The 22,137-nt window shown below is 46.3% G+C and overlaps 1 protein-coding gene across 1 annotated transcript in view; it reads left to right on the top strand.

The window, feature by feature from the left end:
- CD2AP (CD2 associated protein) overlaps positions 1 to 22,137 on the top strand; it is a 387,343-nt gene that overhangs the window by 175,133 nt on the left and 190,073 nt on the right. Inside the window, 2 exon segments of the mRNA XM_029596051.1 lie at positions 2,345 to 2,465; positions 17,656 to 17,852. Coding sequence (XP_029451911.1) covers positions 2,345 to 2,465; positions 17,656 to 17,852 — 318 coding nt within the window.

Genomic DNA, 22,137 nt, shown 5'->3' with positions numbered 1-22,137 from the left:
TCCGCGGAAGAGGGAGGCTGAGGATGAACCGGAGGGACCACCGTCACCGGTGGAATCGCAGCTCCCAAACCCCGATGGGGTGAGGGTTGCCTCGGTGTCTCAGAAACAGAAGTGGACGGTGCAGCTTCTGATCGAGACTTCTTCGGTGGAGGCTCGGATGGTACCGAGGTCGATGACTTCGATTCCTCGACGGTCCGAGACTTGTGATGGCGATGCTTCTCCCTCAGATCCCCTCGATCCTCGGGGGAAGGGACGGGAGTCGATGGCCGTGGAGATGTCGATGGCAGACGGTCACCGGGAGGTTGCCGACGATGGTGTGACTTCGGTGCCGGTTCCGAGGACGTCTATGCGATGGACGGCGTCTGAGTGTGAGCATGGAAAAGGAGTCCCATCTTCTCCATTCTGGCTTTGCGACCTTTTGGTGTCATAAGGGCACATTTGGTGCAAGTCAGGACATCATGCTCACTCCCTAAACATAATACACAGACTCTATGAGGGTCTGTGATAGACATGGTGCGCGTACAGTCTGGGCACCGACGGAACCCCGACGCCATGGCCATTAACCAAAAATTTAGCCGCGGGACGGTCAACGGCCAGCAGGCCGCGAGGGCCAAACTCGACGGTAATCAGCGAAAAACGGTAAAAAAAACTTACCGAAGTACCTCGGGCTAAATTTAGATAGAGGGGGGACCCCTGTGGGGCAAATTTTACTTCAAAGAAGTCCGTGAAGAAATTCCTGTCAGGAATGTGGTAAGAGCTCCTTAACCGCATGGCTACTGCTGCGCGGAAAAAAAGAAGACTGAAGGGGGACCCCTGCTGGCTGCGGGGTTGGTGCCGTGCTGGGCATGCCCAGTAGGGGCCAGTCAAAGTTCCAGAAACTTTGACAGAAGTTTTCCATGGTTGGGCTCCATCCGATGTCACCCATTTGTGAGGACAACCATCCTGCTTGTCCTGTGAGAAAAATATATCCCCAAGTCCACAAAAAGTTTCAAATGGGTTACCAAAACTTTCCAAAGTTTCAACTGTAAATCTAACTTGCCCAGAGCTGAGAGTCTGGGTTCTTCTAGTCCAGGGGTCAGGAACCTTTTTGGCTGAGAGAGCCATAAACGCCACATATTTTAAAATGTAATTCCATGAGAGCCATACAATATGTTTAAAACTAAATACAAGTAAATGTGTGCATTTTATGTAAGATCACACTTTTAAAGTACAATAAGTCTCTGAAAATATTACACCAGGCCTTAAGACACCAATACATCTCCTATTAGGAAAACGGACCAAGTCAGGCTGCTATAGAGTCCTACACAGAAACTACACGCCAGCAGAAAACCTCACCTGAATCATGTGCTGACCCTCACCTAACATAGAATAAAGAGACCAAAACGCATAACTAGAAGCATGCAGAAAAAACTGAATTGGAAACTGCAACAAGCCAGAGTCTCTGTATGCAGTGTAACAAAGGAAAAAAGAAACATCACCCATCCTTATAAAACAAATCAAGAATTATAAAATCAGCAGTAAAACTGTACTAACAAAAAGAACATATTTCGAAACAGCTGATTTTGAACGTAGTGGTGATTTTTGCCGATTGTGGTTCATTAGTTGAAGCATAGAGCACTTCCTAACTAAGCTACCAGGCTGGCTCAAGATTTTTGTGTGTTGTCTTACTCCCACCCTTGGTGCTCAGAAAGAGGGACTTGCTGACAGTGTCTCTGGAACAATAGGCCTTGTTTGAGGCTTCATCCTATTTTTTGTTGCTGTAGGTCATCTAAGGAATACTCTGTGGTTCTCTTCACCCTACAGCTGTAAGCCTTTCTCTCCATATTAGGTATCTGGACTACTTCAACAGAGCTTGAACTTTCAAAACTGTAACTAGTTAAAAGTGAGAGAACAGGTTTTGATAGCTTTAAGCTTAGCAAAGTAGTGCCAGTGCTGTCATTTATTTTCTGATTTACAAATTAGTTCTCTATAATAGTCACAATCCAACACTAAAATAATTCTGCTTAACTATTTAATTTGCGTTGATGGTATGATATAGACTTAATTTTTTCCCCTCAAAGTACTAGTCAGCAGGACTCTTTTCAAGCTACAGATTTGAATATACAATTGTCTTGCTTCACTGTATATATTTTGTTTAATCTTTTATATAGTTTCATGATGAATGTTATGTACCATATTTGTACATAGTTTGTCCTTATTTTGAGCTGTATGAAATATGCATTTGTGTTTCAAAGTCTCTGGACAAATGTATTAACTTTTTTTTTATATATAAGCCCAGAATAGGGGAAGTTTTGATAAACTATTTTCTTTAAAGCCTGGATCATTTTTTGATTATTTTTCATAGGTAGAAGAAGGCTGGTGGAATGGAACACTACATGGGAGGTCTGGATTATTCCCTTCCAATTTTGTGAAAGAGTTAGAGCTGACAGATGATAATGAATTTCAAGATGGTCTAGATGAAGCAGGTATAGCAACCTTTTTACTACTTTATGTATTGCTCCTCTGTGTAAATGAAAGAACTGCATATTTCGTTAAAATACATGTTACTCTGCAAGTTAATCATTTTCTATATTTTAAGAATTTATAAAATGTATTACCTGGTTTAGCTGTCAGGGTAAGTAACAAAGCAGCAGTTCAACTGAGTTGTTCACACGGATCATGTGATCTTATTCAGCATCAAATTGATAGCACTTTATGCCTCTTCAGAATGCTTTGGAAGAATCTTTCACCACACATGCATGGTAGTTCCTGTACTGGCCTTTCAGTTCCTCTTTGTCCGCTCTGGAATCATGAAGTACTGTGCCTCCATAGTTGTTGAAGAAAATTCTTTTTTTGGCTTTAGCCATAAAAGCCTTAATTTTCTCATAGCTTTGTGGCACTAAATCTTATTTCTTTCTGTCATCCCCACTAAGCTGCCCATTGTTTTCATGATGTAATTAATAGAGGTGTGAATCGTGTGGTCGATCGTCTTAACGATCGATTTTGGCTGGGGGGGAGGGAAATCTTATCGTCGTGTTTTTGTTTTTTTTTAAATCGTTAAAAATCGTAAATCGGGGGAGGGCGGGAAAACCGGCACACCAAAAAAACCCTAAAACCCACCCTGAACCTTTAAAACGAACCCCCCCAAAATGTTTTAAATTACCTGGGGTCCAGTGGGGGGGTCCCGATGCGATCTCCCTCTCTCTCTGGCCACGGCTGCGTTGAGAAATGGCGCCGGTGGCCCTTTGCCCTTATCATGTGACAGGGCAAAGGTAGCACCGGCGCCATTTTGAAGATTGACAATACGGCCCGCGTGCAGGAGGTCGCTCCCGGACCCCCGCTGGACTTTTGGCAAGTCTTGTGGGGGTCAGGAGGCCCCCCCAAGCTGGCCAAAAGTCCCTGGGGGTCCAGCGGGGGTCCGGGGGCGATCTGCACGCGTGACGTCGGGAGCCAGGAACCAAAATGGCGCCGGCGCTACCTTTGCCCTGTCACATAAGGGCAAAGGGCCACGGCGCCATTTCTCAATGCAGCCATGGCCAGAGAGAGAGGGAGATCGTGTTGGGGCCCCCCCACTGGACCCCAGGTAATTTAAAACATTTTGGGGGGGTTCGGGAGGTGGGGGATTTGTTTTAAAGGTTCGGGGTGGGTTTTAGGGTTTTTTTGGTGTGCCGGTTTTCTCGCGCCCTATTTAACGATCCAATACAAATGCCCCTGACGATAAATCGGGGGCATTTGTATTGTATCATGCACTCTAACGATTTTGGACGATTTTAAAATTATCTGACGATAATTTTAATCGTTCAAAAACGATTCACATCCCTAGTAATTATTGCCAGCAGACTGTCTGGCTGAATCCTTTCCTTCAGACTATTTTTTTAGAGAAATATTTCTTTGCTGGATTTCACTGTTGATTTCTTCACCGTGCCTGATTAAGCAGGCCAGTGGTTTCATGTTCTGATCCAAGTACAAATGGGGGATGAGTATGACGAGGCTTGCTTATAAGTGTCTAGGTCAGAACCATGTCTCAGGTTGTGACATCTGCACAAGTATGTCACCCAGAGTAATTTAGGCCTGAAAACTCAGGCTTCCTACCTATAGTTGTGCTTATAAGTTTACATACCCCTGGCAAACTTTGTATGATGTGTAGCATTTTAAAAGTGATCAGACAAAACACGTATGTTATTTTTATGTTTTGAATTAAAACTATTATGCATCCAGCATAGTACAATCATAAAACAAGCCATAACAATAAAGGAAATAATAAAATGGTCTTGTTAAAAAGTTTGCAAACCTTTGAATATTTAGGCTGATATACATTCAAGTTGACACACAGGATGAGATGGCACTGAAGGATATGCTATAGAATTAATTTTTTCCCCTAAAAATACAGTTTGGTATTAGTCAACAGAACTAATCGACATGTGCCTTATTTGTTTGTAATTAGTGTCTGTGTATAAATTGTCAATGAGTTTCATACCTTTTGAGAAATCCAGGACTGCACTGATTTTGATTATACCATGGGAAAAAGCAAAAGAACTGTCAAAGCATCTGTGAGGAAAAGTAGTGCAATTTTATAAATCAGGAAAAGGATATAAAAAGATATCCAAAGATTTAAAAATACCAATCAGTACAGTTCAGACTCTGATCAAGAAGTGGAAAATTATGGGTTCTGTTAATATCAAAGTAGACTAAGAAAGTTTTCAGACACAACTGCCAGGAAAATTTGTCAGGATGCAAAGAAAAACCAACAAGCAGTTATTTTCTACTGAAATACAGGCCTCTCTGAAACAAAGTGGTGTGGGTGTTTCAGCATGCACAATAAGGAGATAACTTGAACAAAAATGGGCTACATGGTAGAGTTGCCAGAAAAAAAAACCCATTTATAGTACGCCAGACATCTAGAGAAGCCTCAAAACTTCTGGAATAAAATAATTTGGAGTTATGAAACCAAAATTGGTTTGTCACAACTATAAATACTGTGAAGAGAAGCATACAATCCCTACCAAGAAGCATGATAGGGATTGTATGCTTTTTTGGGGGTGGGGGGGGTGATCTATAGTGACATAGGAAATTTAGTCAAAATTGAAGGCAGGATGAATGTATCTTATCAGAAAATATTGAAGGAGAATTTGTATTCATCAGCCAGGAAGCTGCGTACAGAGCACACGTGGACTTAGCAATATGTCAATGATCTGAAACATAAGGCCAAGTTGATCCTTCAGTGGCTGCAGCAGAAGAAAGTGAAGGTTCTGGAGTGGACATCATAGTCTCCTGACCTCAACATCATTTTCCTAGCGTGTAGCAGATGGACTCAAAACAAGTGGGTATAGTGTGCTCTTGCTAGCAGTTGGAGACGGATCAGACGTCAGCACGGGTACATATACCCCCACAGGAAGTGAAGCAATTCAGTAATTTCCGTCTCCAAAGCAGTTTGGAGCTCCTCATGCTCGCTGAGGGTTCTTCCAAATTCTATCGACTAAATTCTTAGAAGAAATCTACTGAAGACGAGCCCCGCACTCCTGTGGTGATACCAGGCGATCACTCACCCAGTTGAATTTCCCGAGCTGACTTCCGTGGTCCCTCGGAGGTAGGAGCCTCTGTCCGGTGGCCGGTTCGCGGCAGGGACCCAGCCCCCGAGTGAGAAGGGCGCGGCTTGGCCCCCGAGCGGTTCAGGCGTGGCCTAGAGGCAGCCTCTGTCCCGGCGTGGACTTGGCCCCGAGCGAGACGAGTTCGGGTGCGGCCCAGAGGCAGCGGGTGCACTTCCTCGAGCGCCGCGGTGACGGACTTACCCTCTCCCCCCGCAGCCGGAGACCGCCCGGGTCGCGACCGGGAAGCGCCGAAGACAAGGTAAGGCATACATCTTTACTTGGTCTCTGAGGAAGTGAGGCTTTGCAGAGTCTGCCTGGGTGGCAATCTGCCACGGAGGTCGCCATTTTCTTGCCTGGTTTGTTAGGCGCACACTGCTCCGCGCACGGCGTTAGGCGCACGCTGTTACGGCATCCGTTCCTAGACGCACATGGAGCGTAAGAGAGAGCCCAGGCATCGGTGGAGCTGGCCCCTCCAACATCAGGCATGAGCCTCTGCTCAGCATGCAACCTCAGAGCTACACAGAGCGAGGAAGCAGACTCCCTATGTGCCCAATGTGAAGAGGCCCTGGGAGTTCCAGGCCAGGACCGGTCTCAGCCCAGCGTACTTGCCAGTTCCTCAGGGAACACCCCGGACCTAGCCGGCGGTAATGGGCAGCCGGGGAGCCCGAGGGACCTGGTACCCCTCAGATCAGATCCTGCTTCGCTCTCCTGGGTGGAATTGTTTAAGGGGATTCATGCCTTTGTCTCAATGCAGGCTGCTCCCCGAGCAGGTCCATACATACCGGATGACCCGGCCCCTGGATCCTCAAGGCCTAGGCATGGCCACGCGCCACCCGGGACCCCCACTTATGGGGATTCAGATTGCCCTGAGGAAGACGACGAGTCCCCCGAGGAGGGAGAGCTTCCCTCGGGGGTTGAACCATATCGGACCATGAGGCGCTTCTTCTTGAGAGGGGATCTCCCAGGCCTGATCTCTCAATACCTGTCAGAACTGGCTCTTCCGGGCCATGCTGCCCCAGAGGAACCGAGAATGAACCCCCTGTTGGAGGGCCTGCGCCAAAAGTCTCACCATTTTCCCCTCCTACAAATAGCTCAGCAGTTAATCGATCTGGAATGGAATACGCCGGAGGCCTCATTCAAAGGGAGTCTGGCCTTGGCTGGCATGTACCCCTTAGACCCGGCAACCAAGGAGAAGCTGGCATGCCCTCAGGTAGACGCCATGGTTAGCGCAATTGTGAAGCGCACCACCATTCCAGTGGAGGGGGGGACGGCCCTCAAGGATACACATGACCGGCGCATGGGCACCATTCTGAAACAGGCCTTTGAGGTGGCAGCCATGTCCCTACGGATTTCGACCTGCTGCACCGTGGTGACATGTTCCTGTTTATCACAGGTTAGGAGCAACACCCCGGGAGAGGAAATGGAATCAGCTCTCTCATTCCTCACTGATGCAGCCTTGACCTAGTCCGTACGGCAGCCAAGGGAGTGTCATCCTCAGTGGCGGCCAGGAGACAGCTCTGGCTACGTAATTGGTCGGCCGACTCCTCCTCCAAGACGCGCCTCACGAGAATGCTCTTTGAGGGATCCCTCCTGTTCGGCAGTGACCTTGAGAAATTGGCCAATAAATGGGGCGCCTCTCCATTACCCCGTCTACCAGAAGACCCGTCCGGAAGGAACCAGCACCCCTTCCCCAGACCGTCCAGAGGTAGAAACTCTCAGCGTTTCAACCCTTACAGGACTCGCTACCAAGCACCTCGTTCGCAGGCCAGGAACCAGTCCTTTCGGCCTAAGCACAACAAGAGGGGAACCAGCTCGGGTTCCGGTCCCGGCCGTACCCCACAATGACAATCAGCCGACCCATCCGGGGGTCGTGGCCATAGGGGGCAGGCTGTCCCTCTTCTACCGCAGGTGGGTTGCGATTACCCCGGATCAGTGGGTCATCGCCATCATCCGAGAGGGATATTACCTGGGTTTTCTTTGGCTTCCACCGGACAGGTTTGTGGAATCTCCTTGTTCCCCCCCTCAAGAGGGCGGCGCTAGATGTTACCGTACAGAGGCTTCTCTCCCTCAAGGCCATAATCCCAGTGCCTGCAGGGGAGATAAATTCTAGGCATTATTCCATTTATTTCATAGTGCCCAAGAAGGAGGGCTCTTTCCGGCCCGTCCTGGACCTCAAGTCAGTCAACCGCTACCTACGGGTACCCAGCTTTCGCATGGAAACCCTACGATCGGTCAAAAATTCAGTACAGCCAGGGGAGTTTCTCCCATCCCTAGTTCTGTCAGAAGCCTACCTGCATATCCCAATCCATCGGGATCATCAGCGCTACCTGCGTTTCAAAGTCTTGGACCATCACTTTCAGTTTCAGCCGTTACCCTTCGGGTTAGCCACAGCGCCGCGGATCTTTACCAAGGTCATAGTAGTAGTGGCGGCAGCCCTTAGGAAGAAGGGAATTCTCATCCATCCCTACCTGGACGATTGGTTGATCAGGGCAAAATCGCCAGAAGAGAGCCGTCTGGCAACCAGCCGAGTGATTGCTCTTCTAGAGAGCCTAGGCTGGGTAGTAAACTTAAACAAGAGTTCCCTACAGCCGTCTCAGTCGAAGGAATGCCTAGGAGTCCTATTCGACACTCAGGCAGACAGTCAGCTTGACTCCCAAAAGAAGAGAAAAGCTCAAGAATTGTCTGCGAGCCCTGCTGCATGCCGTCCGGCCCACAGCTTGGGATTACCTACAAGTCCTCGGCCTGATGGCATCCACGCTGGAGGTGATACCATGGGCACGGGCGCATATGAGGCCGTTACAACGTGCCCTCCTATCCCGGTGGAGCCCACGATCACAAACTTACACCGTACACCTACCTCTCCCAGCCAGGGTACGGAATCAGCTGCGATGGTGGCTGCAGCAATGCCACAGGGTCCAGGATGTCCTCCCCGACCTGGACCCTGCTCATAACAGACGCCAGCCTGAGCGGCTGGGGCGCACATTGCGAAGGACTCACCGCTCAAGGGCGGTGGAGCAGAGAAGAGTCGAGATGGAACATCAACCGACTAGAGGCACAGGCAGTCAGGCTAGCGTGCCTGCGACTTGCCCACAGACTGCGACACAGAGCAGTCAGAGTGATGTCAGACAACGCCACCACGGTGGCATACATCAACCGACAGGGCGGAACCAGAAGCCAAAAGGTAGCCCTAGAAATAGCCACCCTGATGACTTGGGCGGAAGCAAATCTCCAGGACATCTCCGCCGTCCACATCGCCGGGAAGGACAACACCGCGGCAGACTTCCTCAGCAGGGAAAGTCTACATCCCGGGGATTGGCAACTGTCACCCACAGCGTTCCAGATTGTGCATCGGTGGGGGACCCCGGGCATGGACCTACTAGCGGAGAGGTCCAACGCTCAAGTACCCAGATATTTCAGCCGCAGGCGGGATCCTCGGTCTCAGGGGATCGATGCACTGGTACAACCAGGGCCCCAGGAGATCCTGCTGTACGCTTTTCCACCATGGCCCCTGTTGGGCGCCATTATACACAGGATTCAGCGGCACAGAGGCCTAATTCTTCTAGTGGCCCCGGACTGGCCAAGAAGACCCTGGTACGCAGACATGAGAAGACTACTGGCAGGGAATCCACTACCCCTGCCGCCGCACAGGGACCTGCTACGACAAGATCCCATACTCCACGAGGATCCGGCTCAATTCTCTCTTACGGTTTGGCCATTGAGAGGGCTAGTCTGAAGTCACGGGATATTCGGGACCGGTAATAGATACACTCCTTAGAGCACGCAAGTTCTCCACATCACTAACTTATATAAGGATCTGGAGAGTATTTGAAGCTTGGTGCGAAGCTAATAGCACCAATCCACATGCTGCTAAGATTCCTATCATTTTGGTCTTCCTACAAGATGGTCTTCAGAAGGGTCTGTCCCTCAGTTCCATCAAGGTCCAAGTGGCAGCGCTTTCCTGCTATGGTCCCCGGAGTGACGGCAATAGCATCACCACACACCCAGACGTTTCACGCTTCCTGAAAGGTGTCAAACACATTCGTCCGCTGCTGAAGTGGCCCATACCTCTGTGGAACCTCAACCTAGTTTTGGACTTTCTAGCGGGACACGCCTTTCGTCCACTTCGAGGCCTGTCCTTCCGTTTGTTAACCTTGAAGATGGTGTTCCTGCTGGCTGTTTGCTCCGCACGACACGTCTCAGAGCTACAAGCACTGTCTTGCCGTGATCCATTTCTCCGAATCACGCCAGAAGCCATCCATCTTCGCACAGTCCCTTCCTTCTTACCCAAAGTAGTCTCGCACTTCCACCTCAACCAAACCATCTCTTTACCTACCACAGAAGGTTTGAAGAAGTCAGAAGAAGGTCGAATCCTACGACATCTCGACATCGGCAGGCTCCTGTCCAGATACCTGGAAGTGTCCGAAGCAATACGAAAGACGGACCATCTGTTCGTTCTACACAGCGGGAAGAAGCAAGGGGAAGCGGCCTCACAGGTAACTATCGCCCGCTGGGTCAAAGAAGTTATCAAGGCAGCCTACATAGATGCGGGAAAATCACTGCCTCTACAGGTCAAGGCTCACTCTACCAGAGCGCAAGCGGCCTCTTGGGCAGAAACTCGGATGCTGTCGCCTGCTGAGATCTGTAAGGCGGCGACGTGGTCCTCCCTCCATACCTTCTCCAGATTCTACCGTCTGGATGTCCAGGCCAGGGAGGACCCGCATTCGCGAGGGCAATCCTGCACGGACCGCGGGCAGCCTCCTGCCCAGTCCAGGAGTAGCTTTTGTACATCCCACTTGTTTTGAGTCCATCTGCTACACGCTAGGAAATGTAGAGATTACTTACCTGATAATCTCGTTTTCCTTAGTGTATGCAGTTGGACTCAGCATCCCGCCCGGCTGCCAATATTCATGGGATTTCACAGGCTCAAGGTAAGCCATGTTTTCCTACATAGGGCATCCACGCTGCTGGGTGTCGACGCCTTCCGGTTGAGAATCCTGGCGGTCTCCAGCTACTATCAACCGGTCAGGGTGATCCTGTTTAATTAATCGATCGGTCAGTACTCATAGAGCTATTACAGCTTTGCAAGGAAGATTACTGAATTGCTTCACTTCCTGTGGGGGTATATGTACCCGTGCTGACGTCAGATCCGTCTCCAACTGCTAGCACGAGCACACTATACCCACTTGTTTTGAGTCCATCTGCATACACTAAGGAAAACGAGATTATCAGGTAAGTAATCTCTACATTAGCCACTTTGAGGGAGAACTCAAACAAACATGCAATTCATGCTAGACAACAAAAGAATTTACAAGATCTAGAAGTTTTTTTGCCAAGAGGAATGGACAGCTTTACCACATAAGAAAATAAAGGGCCTCATTCCCAACTATCGTAAAAGACCGAAAGCTGTCATTGATGCAGAAGGGGACAATACACAATATTAAGAGCTAAGGGTATGCAAACTTTTGAATAGGACCATTTTATTTCCCTTATTGCTATAGTTTCATGATTGTGCTATTCTGTGATGCATAATAGTTTAATTTGAAACACATTAAAAATAACAGATCTGTTTTGTGTGATCATTCATGTTTCCTTAAAATGCTGCACATCTTACAAATTCTGCCAGGGGTATGTAAACTTATGAACAAAACTGTACCTTTCCAGTGAACAAAATTCCAGTTCATTGAAGCTGCAGTTGAAAACTTCACATAGGGACTGCAAAGCTGCACCACCCTTAATCTTTTTGGCTCCTCAATCAAAGAATGGACTCAGGAGTTGAGAAATCTCACTATCCCTAATTGAGACAAGGGCTCTGAGAACTCAAGCTTGTTGCTGGAGGAGAATATGAGTCACTCATAGACTCTGTAGCCTTGATGAGTCTCTTCAGTGCATGATTCCGAGAGCCAGGAGCTGCAAGACATTTCACTGTCCAAAGCAACTGCATCTGGAGATGAAGTCTGCCTCCCAAGCTCACATGAAGCCACACTGGTCTCCAGTGGTCCACTTCAGAGCATTTATACATTGATCTCCTGAGAATTGTGGAGGATGTTTACTCCGATACAAAGCTGACTACATCAGATGGAGCCCGGCATGGAAAACTTTTGTCAAAGTTTCTAGAAACTTTGATTGGAACACTGAACATGCCCAGCATGCAGCTATCCCCGCAGCCACGCGGGGTCCTCCTTCAGTCTCCTTTTTTTCCGCAGTGCAGTTGCCTCGCGGGCTTTGGAGCTCTTCAGTTCTTTCTTAAAGGAAGAAAGTGATCTTTTTTTTTTTTCACGGTTTTTCCCTGCTCCAGGGTCCACCTTCGTGAGTCCGTTCCTCTGGCATTGGTAAGTCAATTTTTCGTGTTGCGATTGGTTCTTCCCCTTCGGTGGCCACGACTGCATGCTGAGTTTATTCGATGGCGACCGGCTTCTGGAAGTGCACCCAGTGTCTGCGGACTATGTCCATCACGGACCCGCATGACGTCTGCATCCTCTACCTGAGGCCTTCCCACAATGTTCAGTGCCCAAATGACACCCAAGGGCCAGCACTCCCATCTAGATAAGATGGAGAACCTGTTCGGTCCCCGGCAGTCCAGAAGTTCAGATCTCTTGAGCTTGATCAATCTGGTCATGTAGCATCAAGGTTTTACAAAATTCTTAAGAAATGGGGGAAAATGGACAATAGGGGTATGAAAAATTTTGGGAACTGGGATGTCAAGGGGATTTGGTTCTTTGGGCTAATTATTGAAAGTGAATAATCCGGATATCCTTATGCACTATTACTTAATCTATGTATTTTATTGCACATAGATCTCTTTGGCCTCCTTGGAGATTATATAAAGCTGGTTTAGAGGGCTTCTACAATTGCTGGCCTTGTGATGCTGACAATGATACTCTGTTGCATATACTATTCTTTTGTCCCCTTGTGAAGTCCTTCTGGGAGAGGGTATGGGGCAGGATTCAAGATCCTTTTTCCACTTAATTGTGCAATCTCATGTACCAGATGATTTTGAAATCTCTGGGATTGGGATTTTTTCAGGCATCTTAATATAAATTTCTTTCACTGACTGTTGCTCTAAAATAGATACTGTCTAATTGGAAGAGCTTTTCATTGTTAAATACCTGGTGGTGGAATTCAGTTCGTTTAATTTGTAGATAAGAATCTGTAGCTCCTATCAAGTTGAATAGGATAACTAAAATATTAGAGATCGGAGACCACTACATTTTTTTCTAACTCATGAAGTGTATTTAAGGGCTGTTTTGAGTATTGTTTTCCAGTGTATGCAGCTATTGATTGTTTGCCTCTTGCCAAATGTTCTAGGCTTGATAGCCTTTGTGATTGTAATTCATTTTGATAACCAATAAAAATATTTGAACTCAAAAGAACTCTGCTACAGTATGGAATAAGTTGCTTCTTGTACCTTTAATTGGAAATGTACATTTTGATTCAGTATTTAGCAGCCAGGCTTTTCACAGTGTTTCCAATTGTGCAGGCTAGATTTTTGATTGACTACATTTGGGCACTACACATATTGGAAGTGGTGCTAAAGGCAAAATTTGGAAGTACATTATGTGACATTTGAAATGAAAAAATGTGGGCTGGACTATTGAGGTGCTACGGCGATGCTGCAATATAAAAGTGAAGTTGAGAAAATTTGAAGAAGAGGGACATAATGTGAATTGTCTTATAAGTGGCAAGTTGTGTGACAACAGTGATTTAAAATGTGGTTGAAGGATGAGTTTTAAGTTAAATGAATAGATTGAATGTATGTGTGGAGTGTGAGTGGAAATTAGGGGGTTTAATTTATTAAAAGAGCACATGTGACCTTTTTATAATGGTTTTTTTTATTATGTTATGTGATGGAATATGGTGTCAATAAATAAAAGAATTGTGGATGTCAGTTTATTCAGTTGTAGAGTAATCAGGTAACATTAGAGACTTGGGATGTGCAGGGACGGATTCGTCCCATTCGGAATTTGTATTCGTGGGGACCCAAATCCGTTGCATCCGTTCTTGGGGGACCCTGATCCGTTCATTAGTTGCATATGTATTCATTAGTTGCATATGTATTCGTTTCCCCCCAAAAAAAACCCTTTAAATTTAATTAACTACAACCTCCCACCCTCCTGACCCCCCCCCCCAAAGACTTGCTAAAAATCTATTTCGAATAAACCCCCAGAATGGAGGACAGTCTCTAATAGGGGTGTGCATTCGTTTTCAACGTATTGGCAATCCGCAACGTATATGTCCCTATTTGTTGTAATCATGGGGTCACAAAACGTATGGTGAACCCCCATGAATACAACCTATCACTAACAAATAAACCTCCACCCTCCTGACCCCCCTCCAAGACTTACCGAAAGTCCCTGGTGGTCCAGCGGGGGTCCTGGAGCGATCTCCTGCACTCGGGCCGTCGGCTGCCGGTATTCAAAATGGCGCCGATAGCCTTTGCTCTTACTATGTCACAGGAGCTATCGGTGCCATTGGTCGGCCCCTGTCACATGGTAGGAGCACAAGATGACGCCGGCCGTACATTGCTCCTACCATGTGACAGGGACCGACCAATGGCACCGGTAGCCCCTGTGACATAGTAAGAGCAAAGGCTATCGGCGCCATTTTGAATACCGGCAGCCGACGGCCCGAGTGCAGGAGATCGCTCCAGGACCCCCGCTGGACCACCAGGGACTTTCGGTAAGTCTTGGAGGGGGGTCAGGAGGGTGGAGGTTTATTTGTTAGTGATACATTGTATTCGTGGGGGTTCACCATACGTTTTGTGACCCCACGATTACAACAAATAGGGACATATACGTTGCGGATTACCAATACGTTGAAAACGAATGCACATCTCATCCCGATAGTGGAATCCCTCCATAAAACGTGGTCTTACTGGAACAGCTGCCTTTCAGCAATCAAAAACTTGCTCACCAGCCTCAACCTCGTGCTAAACACTAGCAAAACTGAAATCCTCATAATAGCTCCAGACAACTGCACTCTGCTCAACCCGCCTAGTTCCTCCCAACTCTCCTTCAAAGCGATCGACCACACGCCGCATGTAAGAGATCTTGGTGTGCTTTTAGACAACCAACTCAACTTCACCAAGTTCGTAAACAATACTACCAAAGATTGCTTCTTCAAATTGCAAGTTTTAAAAAAAATTAAAGCCACTTCTACACTTCCGAGACTTCCGCCTGGTACTACAATCCATCATCCTCCCTAAACTGGATTATTGCAATTCACTCCTCCTGGGCCTGCCCACCAGCACTATCAAACCACTTCAGATGGTCCAGAACGCGACGGCCAGAATCCTCACTAACACTAAAAAAAAAAAAAAAAAAAAAAAAAAAAGGGATCACATCACCCCTATCCTCCAGAATCTTCACTGGCTGCCGATAAAATTTAGGATACACTTTAAATCCCTTATGATGATTCACAAGGCTCTTCACAACATCTCCCCCCTCAACCTATCCTTCCAACTTCAGCAACACTTTTCCAAGAGACCAATCAGAAGTGCATACCAGAACATGCTTCACACCCAGCCGGCGAAAACCTTACTGAGGAAACGAGATCTGTCCACTGCAGGTCCCCCTCTTTGGAACCTGCTCCCACCGGACCTCCGCCAAGAACCGTGCCTTCTGACATTTAAAAAGAAGCTAAAGACTTGGCTATTCACCCAAGCTTTCCCTGAGAGCTAAAACCTGATTTAGCGATAGACGATATATATACCACTGTACATATGTTTCCTAAGTTGATACCCATTTACAGTTAATCGAGTTTTTATGAATGTCTCCCTAAAAGTTCTCCTGTCCACATGGTTTAATGTATTCCGCCCCTGAGGCGACTGTTCAGTTCAATGTAAACCGGTGCGATATGTATTGTATACAGGAACATTGGTATATAAAAAAATTAAAAATAAATAAATATTTTTTTTGAGAAATTAAATAGGGATGTGAATCGTTTTTTAACGATTAAAATTATCGTCCGATAATTGTAATATCGTCTTAAATCGTTATAGAACACGATACAATAGAAATTCTAACGATTTATCGTTAAAAATCGTGTTAGTGCGCACTAACTCGGAGTTAGTGTCAATTTGTATCATTTTCAGTTAGTGCGCACTAACTCCGAGTTAGTGCGCACTAACTGAAAATGATACAAATTGACACTTTCCAGGTCAGTAAAGGTCAGTTAGGAATGAATATGTGTTCCTATTGGCTGGCTGCCCTCTTATTTATTGATGTTAACCAGGTTCCCACTGAGGTGATGGTTGGGGGGATGGGAAATGAAAACTGTTGGTAGTTGACAAAAAAAGTAATGTGATCAGTCAATATGACTAGAACCTGTGCCCTATTCCTGATACCAGGGGTGTTGTGATCTTCCTGCACTCAGTGCCCTATCCCTGATACCAGTCTGAGACAGCTCCCACCCTGCATTACTAGTGAGAGGCTGGCTTCACAGACAGGGGGGAGCTGCCTGACCCTCACTCCTGACTTCCCCCATGTCCCAGCTAGTGAATGGTGTGTGGGTGAGGGAGGGGGGGGGGGAGGATGGTGAAGTCTGAGACAGCTCCCTCCCTGCATTACTAGTGAGAGGCTGGCTTCACAGACAGGGGGGAGCTGCCTGACCCTCACTCCTGACTTCCCCCATGTCCCAGCTAGTGAATGGTGTGTGGGTGAGGGGGGGGGGGGGGGGAGGATGGTGAAGTCTGAGACAGCTCCCTCCCTGCATTACTAGTGAGAGGCTGGCTTCACAGACAGGGGGGAGCTGCCTGACCCTCACTCCTCCGGGGTATTGTGATCTTCCTGCACACAGTGCCCTATCCCTGAAACCAGGGGTGTTGTGATCTTCCTGCATGCAGTGCCCTATCCCTATTAATACCAGGAGTGTTGTGATCTTCCTGCATGCAGTGCCCTATCCCTATTAATACCAGGAGTGTTGTGATCTTCCTGCACGCAGTGCCCTATCCCTAATACCAGGAGTGTTGTGATCTTCCTGCACGCAGTGCCCTATCCCTAATACCAGGGGTGTTGTGATCTTCCTGCACACAGTGCCCTATTCCTGATACCAGGAGTGTTGTGATCTTCCTGCATGCAGTGCCCTATCCCTGATACCGGGATGTGTGCAAGAAGATCCCAACACCCCCGGTATCAGGAATAGGGCACTGCGTGCAGGAAGATCACAACACCCCTGGTAATAGGGATAGGGCACTGTGTGCAGGAAGATCACAACACTCCTGGTATTAATAGGGATAGGGCACTGTGTGCAGGAAGATCACAACACCCCTGGTGCCAGGGTTAGGGCACTGTGTGCAGGAAGATCACAACACTCCTGGTATTAATAGGGATAGGGCACTGTGTGCAGGAAGATCACAATACCCCTGGTATCAGGGTTAGGGCACAAGTTCTAGTCACATTAACTGATCACATTACTTGTTTTGTCAAGCTACCAACTGTTTCCATTTCCCATCCCCCATATACTGTCAGTGGGAAGCTTGGTAACATGAATAAATAAGAGGGCAGCCAATAGGAATACATATTCATTCCTAAACTGACCTTAACTGACCTGAAAAGTGTCAAATTGTATCATTTTCAGTTAGTGCGCACTAACTCCCAGTTAGTGCGCACTAACTCCCAGTTAGTGCGCACTAACTCCCAGTTAGTGCGCACTAACTCCCAGTTAGTGCGCACTAACTCCCAGTTAGTGCGCACTAACTCCCAGTTAGTGCGCACTAACTCCCAGTTAGTGCGCACTAACTCCCAGTTAGTGCGCACTAACTCCCAGTTAGTGCGCACTAACTCCCAGTTAGTGCGCACTAACTCCCAGTTAGTGCGCACTAACAGGAAAAAACGATTTTTAACGATTTTTTAACTAAAAAATCGTGCCTAACACGATTTTCTTGCCCTGCCACACGATTTCTATCGTTAAGACGATATGGAAAACGATTCACATCTCTATTAAATAACTGAAACTGAAGATACCTGATCATGGCTTGCATATATACTTTTCTGAGTAGATAAGATTATTAACATAGCACTCTAATACAAATTTTACTTGCTTATAGCTATGTATGCAGTATTTTTCTTTAATATGGTAATGATTTTTTCAGACAATGTGGTTACAAGTTCTACCTCTCCTGCCTCTCCTATTCTTTCACCGGGAAATGGGAATGAACCTGGAACTGGATCAGTAGCGCAACCAAAGAAGATTCGTGGGGTTGGCTTTGGAGACATTTTTAAAGAAGGTTCAGTGAAGCTGAAAACAAGACTATCTAGTCTTGAGACAGAGGAAAAGAAGCCAGAAAAGGTATATAACATTTCCTATATCAGCATGTGCTATCTAGAGACAGTGTGGTAAATAGAGCAGTGTTTTCTTTGGGGGTCGAGCGATAATCAGATTCCTTATTTTAAGTGGAATATTGTACGATACTTTCTGCTAGGAAATTTGCATATTTAGTTAGGATGCCAAGTCAGAACAATGTCCACATTTCATGATTTTTGTATTCCTTGACCAGTTTTCCAAGGCAGTTTGCAATATTTTTTCAGATATCCATATTTAGTAGATCCTAAGAAAAATGTAATATTAGATAGCAGAAATGTCATTGTTTATCATATAAGGTACACAAAATGGGTGATATTTACCACTCTCTCAACACAATGGCACATATATCGAAAGAGAAAATTCTTTATCAAAATATTTTAATTACCAAATGTGTGAGTAAATGAGTGAGTGTTGACACACTTGTTTGGTACTTAAAATATTTTGATAATAAAGAATTTGCGCTCTTTCGATATATGTATTGTTTATCATGTCAGTGTGTAACCTGTGTAAGACTACTGTTGAATCTGGATTATTGCTTGAGAAAAACCTTTGTGGTTCCATAGGATTTAGTTGATTAAGTAGTGTACTTACTCTTATGTTCCTGGATATTTTGTTTTTTTCTCTGTTCAGTAGTGCAAAATAACTTCTTATAAGCTTAAATATATGAGAGCTAGCTGATACCTTTGGAAATTCCTCAGGCTCTCCCCCCTCCAGCCCCAGCATAGTCTTCCCTTTACCACCCATCAGCCCCAGCATGGCCTGCCTCTCCCCCCAGCCACAGCACAGCTTGCCCCTTCACCAGCCTGAGCTCCAGATATCAAACTTGTTCTCTGAGGGCCAGGAGCTCTTTACACCAATTGCACACATACAGCTGCTCACTAACTGGTAGATAATCATACTTGTAGCACTTAATGCAAAAGATTGGATAGCCCCCCCCCCCCTCCCCTCATTGCTGGGCTACTGTCTGAATCTTAATTTTGTTCAGTTAGAGATTTAAAATTTCTATGAGTAGGAATGTTCAAACAGATTTAAAGTACTTTTAATCTATTGGTTTATTTAATTTGTCTCTGTGATCTTCCAGAGACTACAATTAATCTACTTACAACTCCCTGGTTACACACCTTATTGACCCTTGTTAGAGCCCATTTGTGTCCATTCTTAGTAGTTGAGCTGATATGAATACTCCTGAATGAAGAATCAAACTGTTTCTTTTGATGAACTACCACCCAGGAAAAAGAGCTAGGCATCATAGTAGATAATACATTGAAATCATCAGCTCAGTGTTTTGAGGCAGTCAAAAAGCAAACAATGTTAGGAATTAAGAAGGTAATTGCGAATAAAATGGAAAATGTCGTCATGCCTCTGTTTTGCTTCATGGTGAGACCGCACCTTGAGTACTGTGTATAATTATGGTCATCTCATCTCAAACATTTAGTTGGGGGGTGCTGTTTTGAGGCCGATCGAGATGGATGCCTGATCCGAGAGCTCCTCATCCCCCATCACCTAATTTGCTTTAAACACTGCAATTTAATGTGTCTTTTTGCTCTAAATCAATAGCTGGCTGCTTAAACACTTAGAATGGCTTCCAAGGGTAAAACCATGGACTTAAAACATTTTTCCTTCAGTAATCATGCCATCAATCTTCGGCAGAGGACTGAGAACAGGCTGCGGTTAACAATGGAGAAACTGCATCAGAGCAGGCTGAACAGGCGTTTGTTGCAGTCCCCAGTCTCTTAGACTTACTGACTCGGGACGAACTGCATGGTTGGTTCATAGATTTGTGAAACAATCTGAAGCAACACAAAAATGACCACCTAGCTTCCATATCTGAGGTCCGAGATGACCTAGTGACACTGGGATTCCGAGTCGATGGGCACACCAACTCCATTAATGAACTTGTGATGCAGCAACAGTTTCTGCTGAAAGAAAACCTCCTTCTAGCTGAGAAACTGGAGGATCTCTAAAACCACTCCGGGTGGTGCAACTTAAGAATTAGGAGTGCCCGAGACAGAAGCCTATAAGGATGTGAAGGCAGTAGTTAAGATCTGTACCGTTTTTCTTGCCTCCCAAGCAGATGGCTCATTGGCCTCAGCAGATCAAAATGTTTTGGTGAAAATTGAGCGAGCACATAGAGCGCTTGGCCCGAAGCCCAACAATAGAGATAGACATAGTGCTTTGCTTACAGTTTTCATCAAAAGACCCTGATTTGTGAGGCGGCACGGAAACAGCAGGAGTGGTCCTGGGAGGGACACACAATCGCGATTTTTCAAGATTTAGCTGCTTTCACCCTCCGCAAGCGCTATGAACTTAGAGATGTCACCTGAGTGCTGCGGGTCGAGCAGATTTGTTACCAGTGGGCCTTTCTTTCTGGGCTGCACTTTGTGATCAAGGAAGTTACACATAGAGTCAAAACTGTTTGAGGCAGCAGCTGCCTTTAAACATGTGGGCTTGCCCATCCATTTGATGTTCCCAAGATGACAGCCACAGCACCCAAGATTGATTCCTGGCCTTGATGGCAACGCGTGGTGAAGGGAGGCAGGAGACTGTGTCAGCAGTCAGAAGATTCTCACATCGCCTTATCAGACAAAATTGTTGGCAAGTTATGGACATTTCTATGTTTTCAAGCTGGTGGCATTATATCTGTTTGCTCTGGTGGCTAGTGGAGCTATGGTCTTTCAGGCAGTGTTTCTATTTCTGTCTTGAGTATCCTCACTTTTTTTTTTTTAATGAGAAATTCATATGCAGTTTTTTTCTTATTGTTGAGATTTGGTGGTTGGGAGTGGGATGTCTTTCTTTTCTCCTCCTTGGTTGGTCTCATTTGCCCTCCATGGATAGGAGGAACCGCCATGGAGCTTGGTGCATTGAATTTTGTAGGTTGGGGGCTGGGGGGGGAGGGGATTGCACATTTTTGTCTTACCAAATTAGCAGGCTGATACAATACAGTGTGCTCCGGCGGAGCGCACTGTTAGCCTGCGTTTGGCTGCATGTTCTTGATGAGCTATTTTTACCCCTTATACGGTAAGGGGTAATAGTGTGTCAAAAATGTGCAGCCAAACCCCCCCCCCCCTCCCAAAACTAATAGCACCCGCAACATGCAAATGCCTGTTGATGGCCCTATTAGTTATTCCCGCGCGATACAGAAAGTAATGCCTGCCAAAGGCTGGCATTAATTTCAGCCGGCACTGGGAAAGTGTACAGAAAAGCAGTAAAAACTGCTTTTCTGTACACTCTGACTTAATATCATAGCGATATTAAGTCGGAGGCCACAAAAGTAAAAAAAAAAAAAAAAAATTTTAAAACCTGCCCGCGGGTTGGAAGACGGATCCCCAATTTTGTCAGTGTCCGTTTTCCAAACCTGTAGCTGTCAGCGGGTTTGAGAGCAGACGCCGGTAGAATTGAGTGTCTGCTTTCAAACCTGCTGACAGCCGCCGCTTCTGTCAAAAAGGAGGCGCTAGGGACGCACTAGTGTCCCTTGCGCCTCCTTTTACCGTGGGCCCTCATTAACATTTTTTTTTCTGTATCGCGCGCCTAGGAGAGTGGCCTGGGCATGCGCTGGGAGAGCGGGCGCTAGCTGACTCTCTCGCGATTGTTTCTGTATCAGCCCATAGGTTAGCTATTTTGACAATTCTTTTGTGTACAGGACCGTCGAGAGTAGTGCTAGGCATTTGTAGCCCTGGTTTTATTCCCTCTAGTCATAACTATGTCTATCTGAATCTTTTCTCTTAATGTTAAGGGTTTAAATACATCTCAGAAACGCCAATTATTTCAAGAGCTGGCAGCAAACAGGGCCTCTATCGTATTGCTCCAAGAAACTCACCTTAGGAATAGATATGCTCATCTCTTATTTCATAGGGACTACCCTCATCAATTTTTGGTCTCTAGCTCTGTTTTGGCTAGGTATTGTGGGGTAGCTATTTTGATTGCTAATTCACTTACTCATGAGATTGTTTTATCTTCTTGATCCACAGGGCAGGTATCTTCTCCTAAAAATTTGGTTGGGCAAAGAGATATATACAATCATAAATCTATATTTTCTGTGTTCTGAGCAACAGGCCTTTTTGACAGTGCTAGATGAGTTCTTGGTGCTACATGCAGAGGAGATTCTTCTCTTGGGTGGTGATTTTAATTTTACGATGAATCCAAAGCTAGACAATTCATCTATCTCTGCCTTGGTACCAACTGTAGTTCGGAAAAAGCTCTCTGCTTTAATATCACATTGGTGAATAGTGGATCAACGCCGATCCGCCATGATTGCATGCAGGATTCCCTG

The sequence above is a fragment of the Rhinatrema bivittatum genome, chromosome 3 (assembly GCF_901001135.1).
Source record: "Rhinatrema bivittatum chromosome 3, aRhiBiv1.1, whole genome shotgun sequence".
NCBI lineage: Eukaryota > Metazoa > Chordata > Amphibia > Gymnophiona > Rhinatrematidae > Rhinatrema > Rhinatrema bivittatum.
The sequence above is the reverse complement of the archived record's forward strand: the minus strand, read 5'-3'. Positions and strand labels throughout refer to the sequence as shown.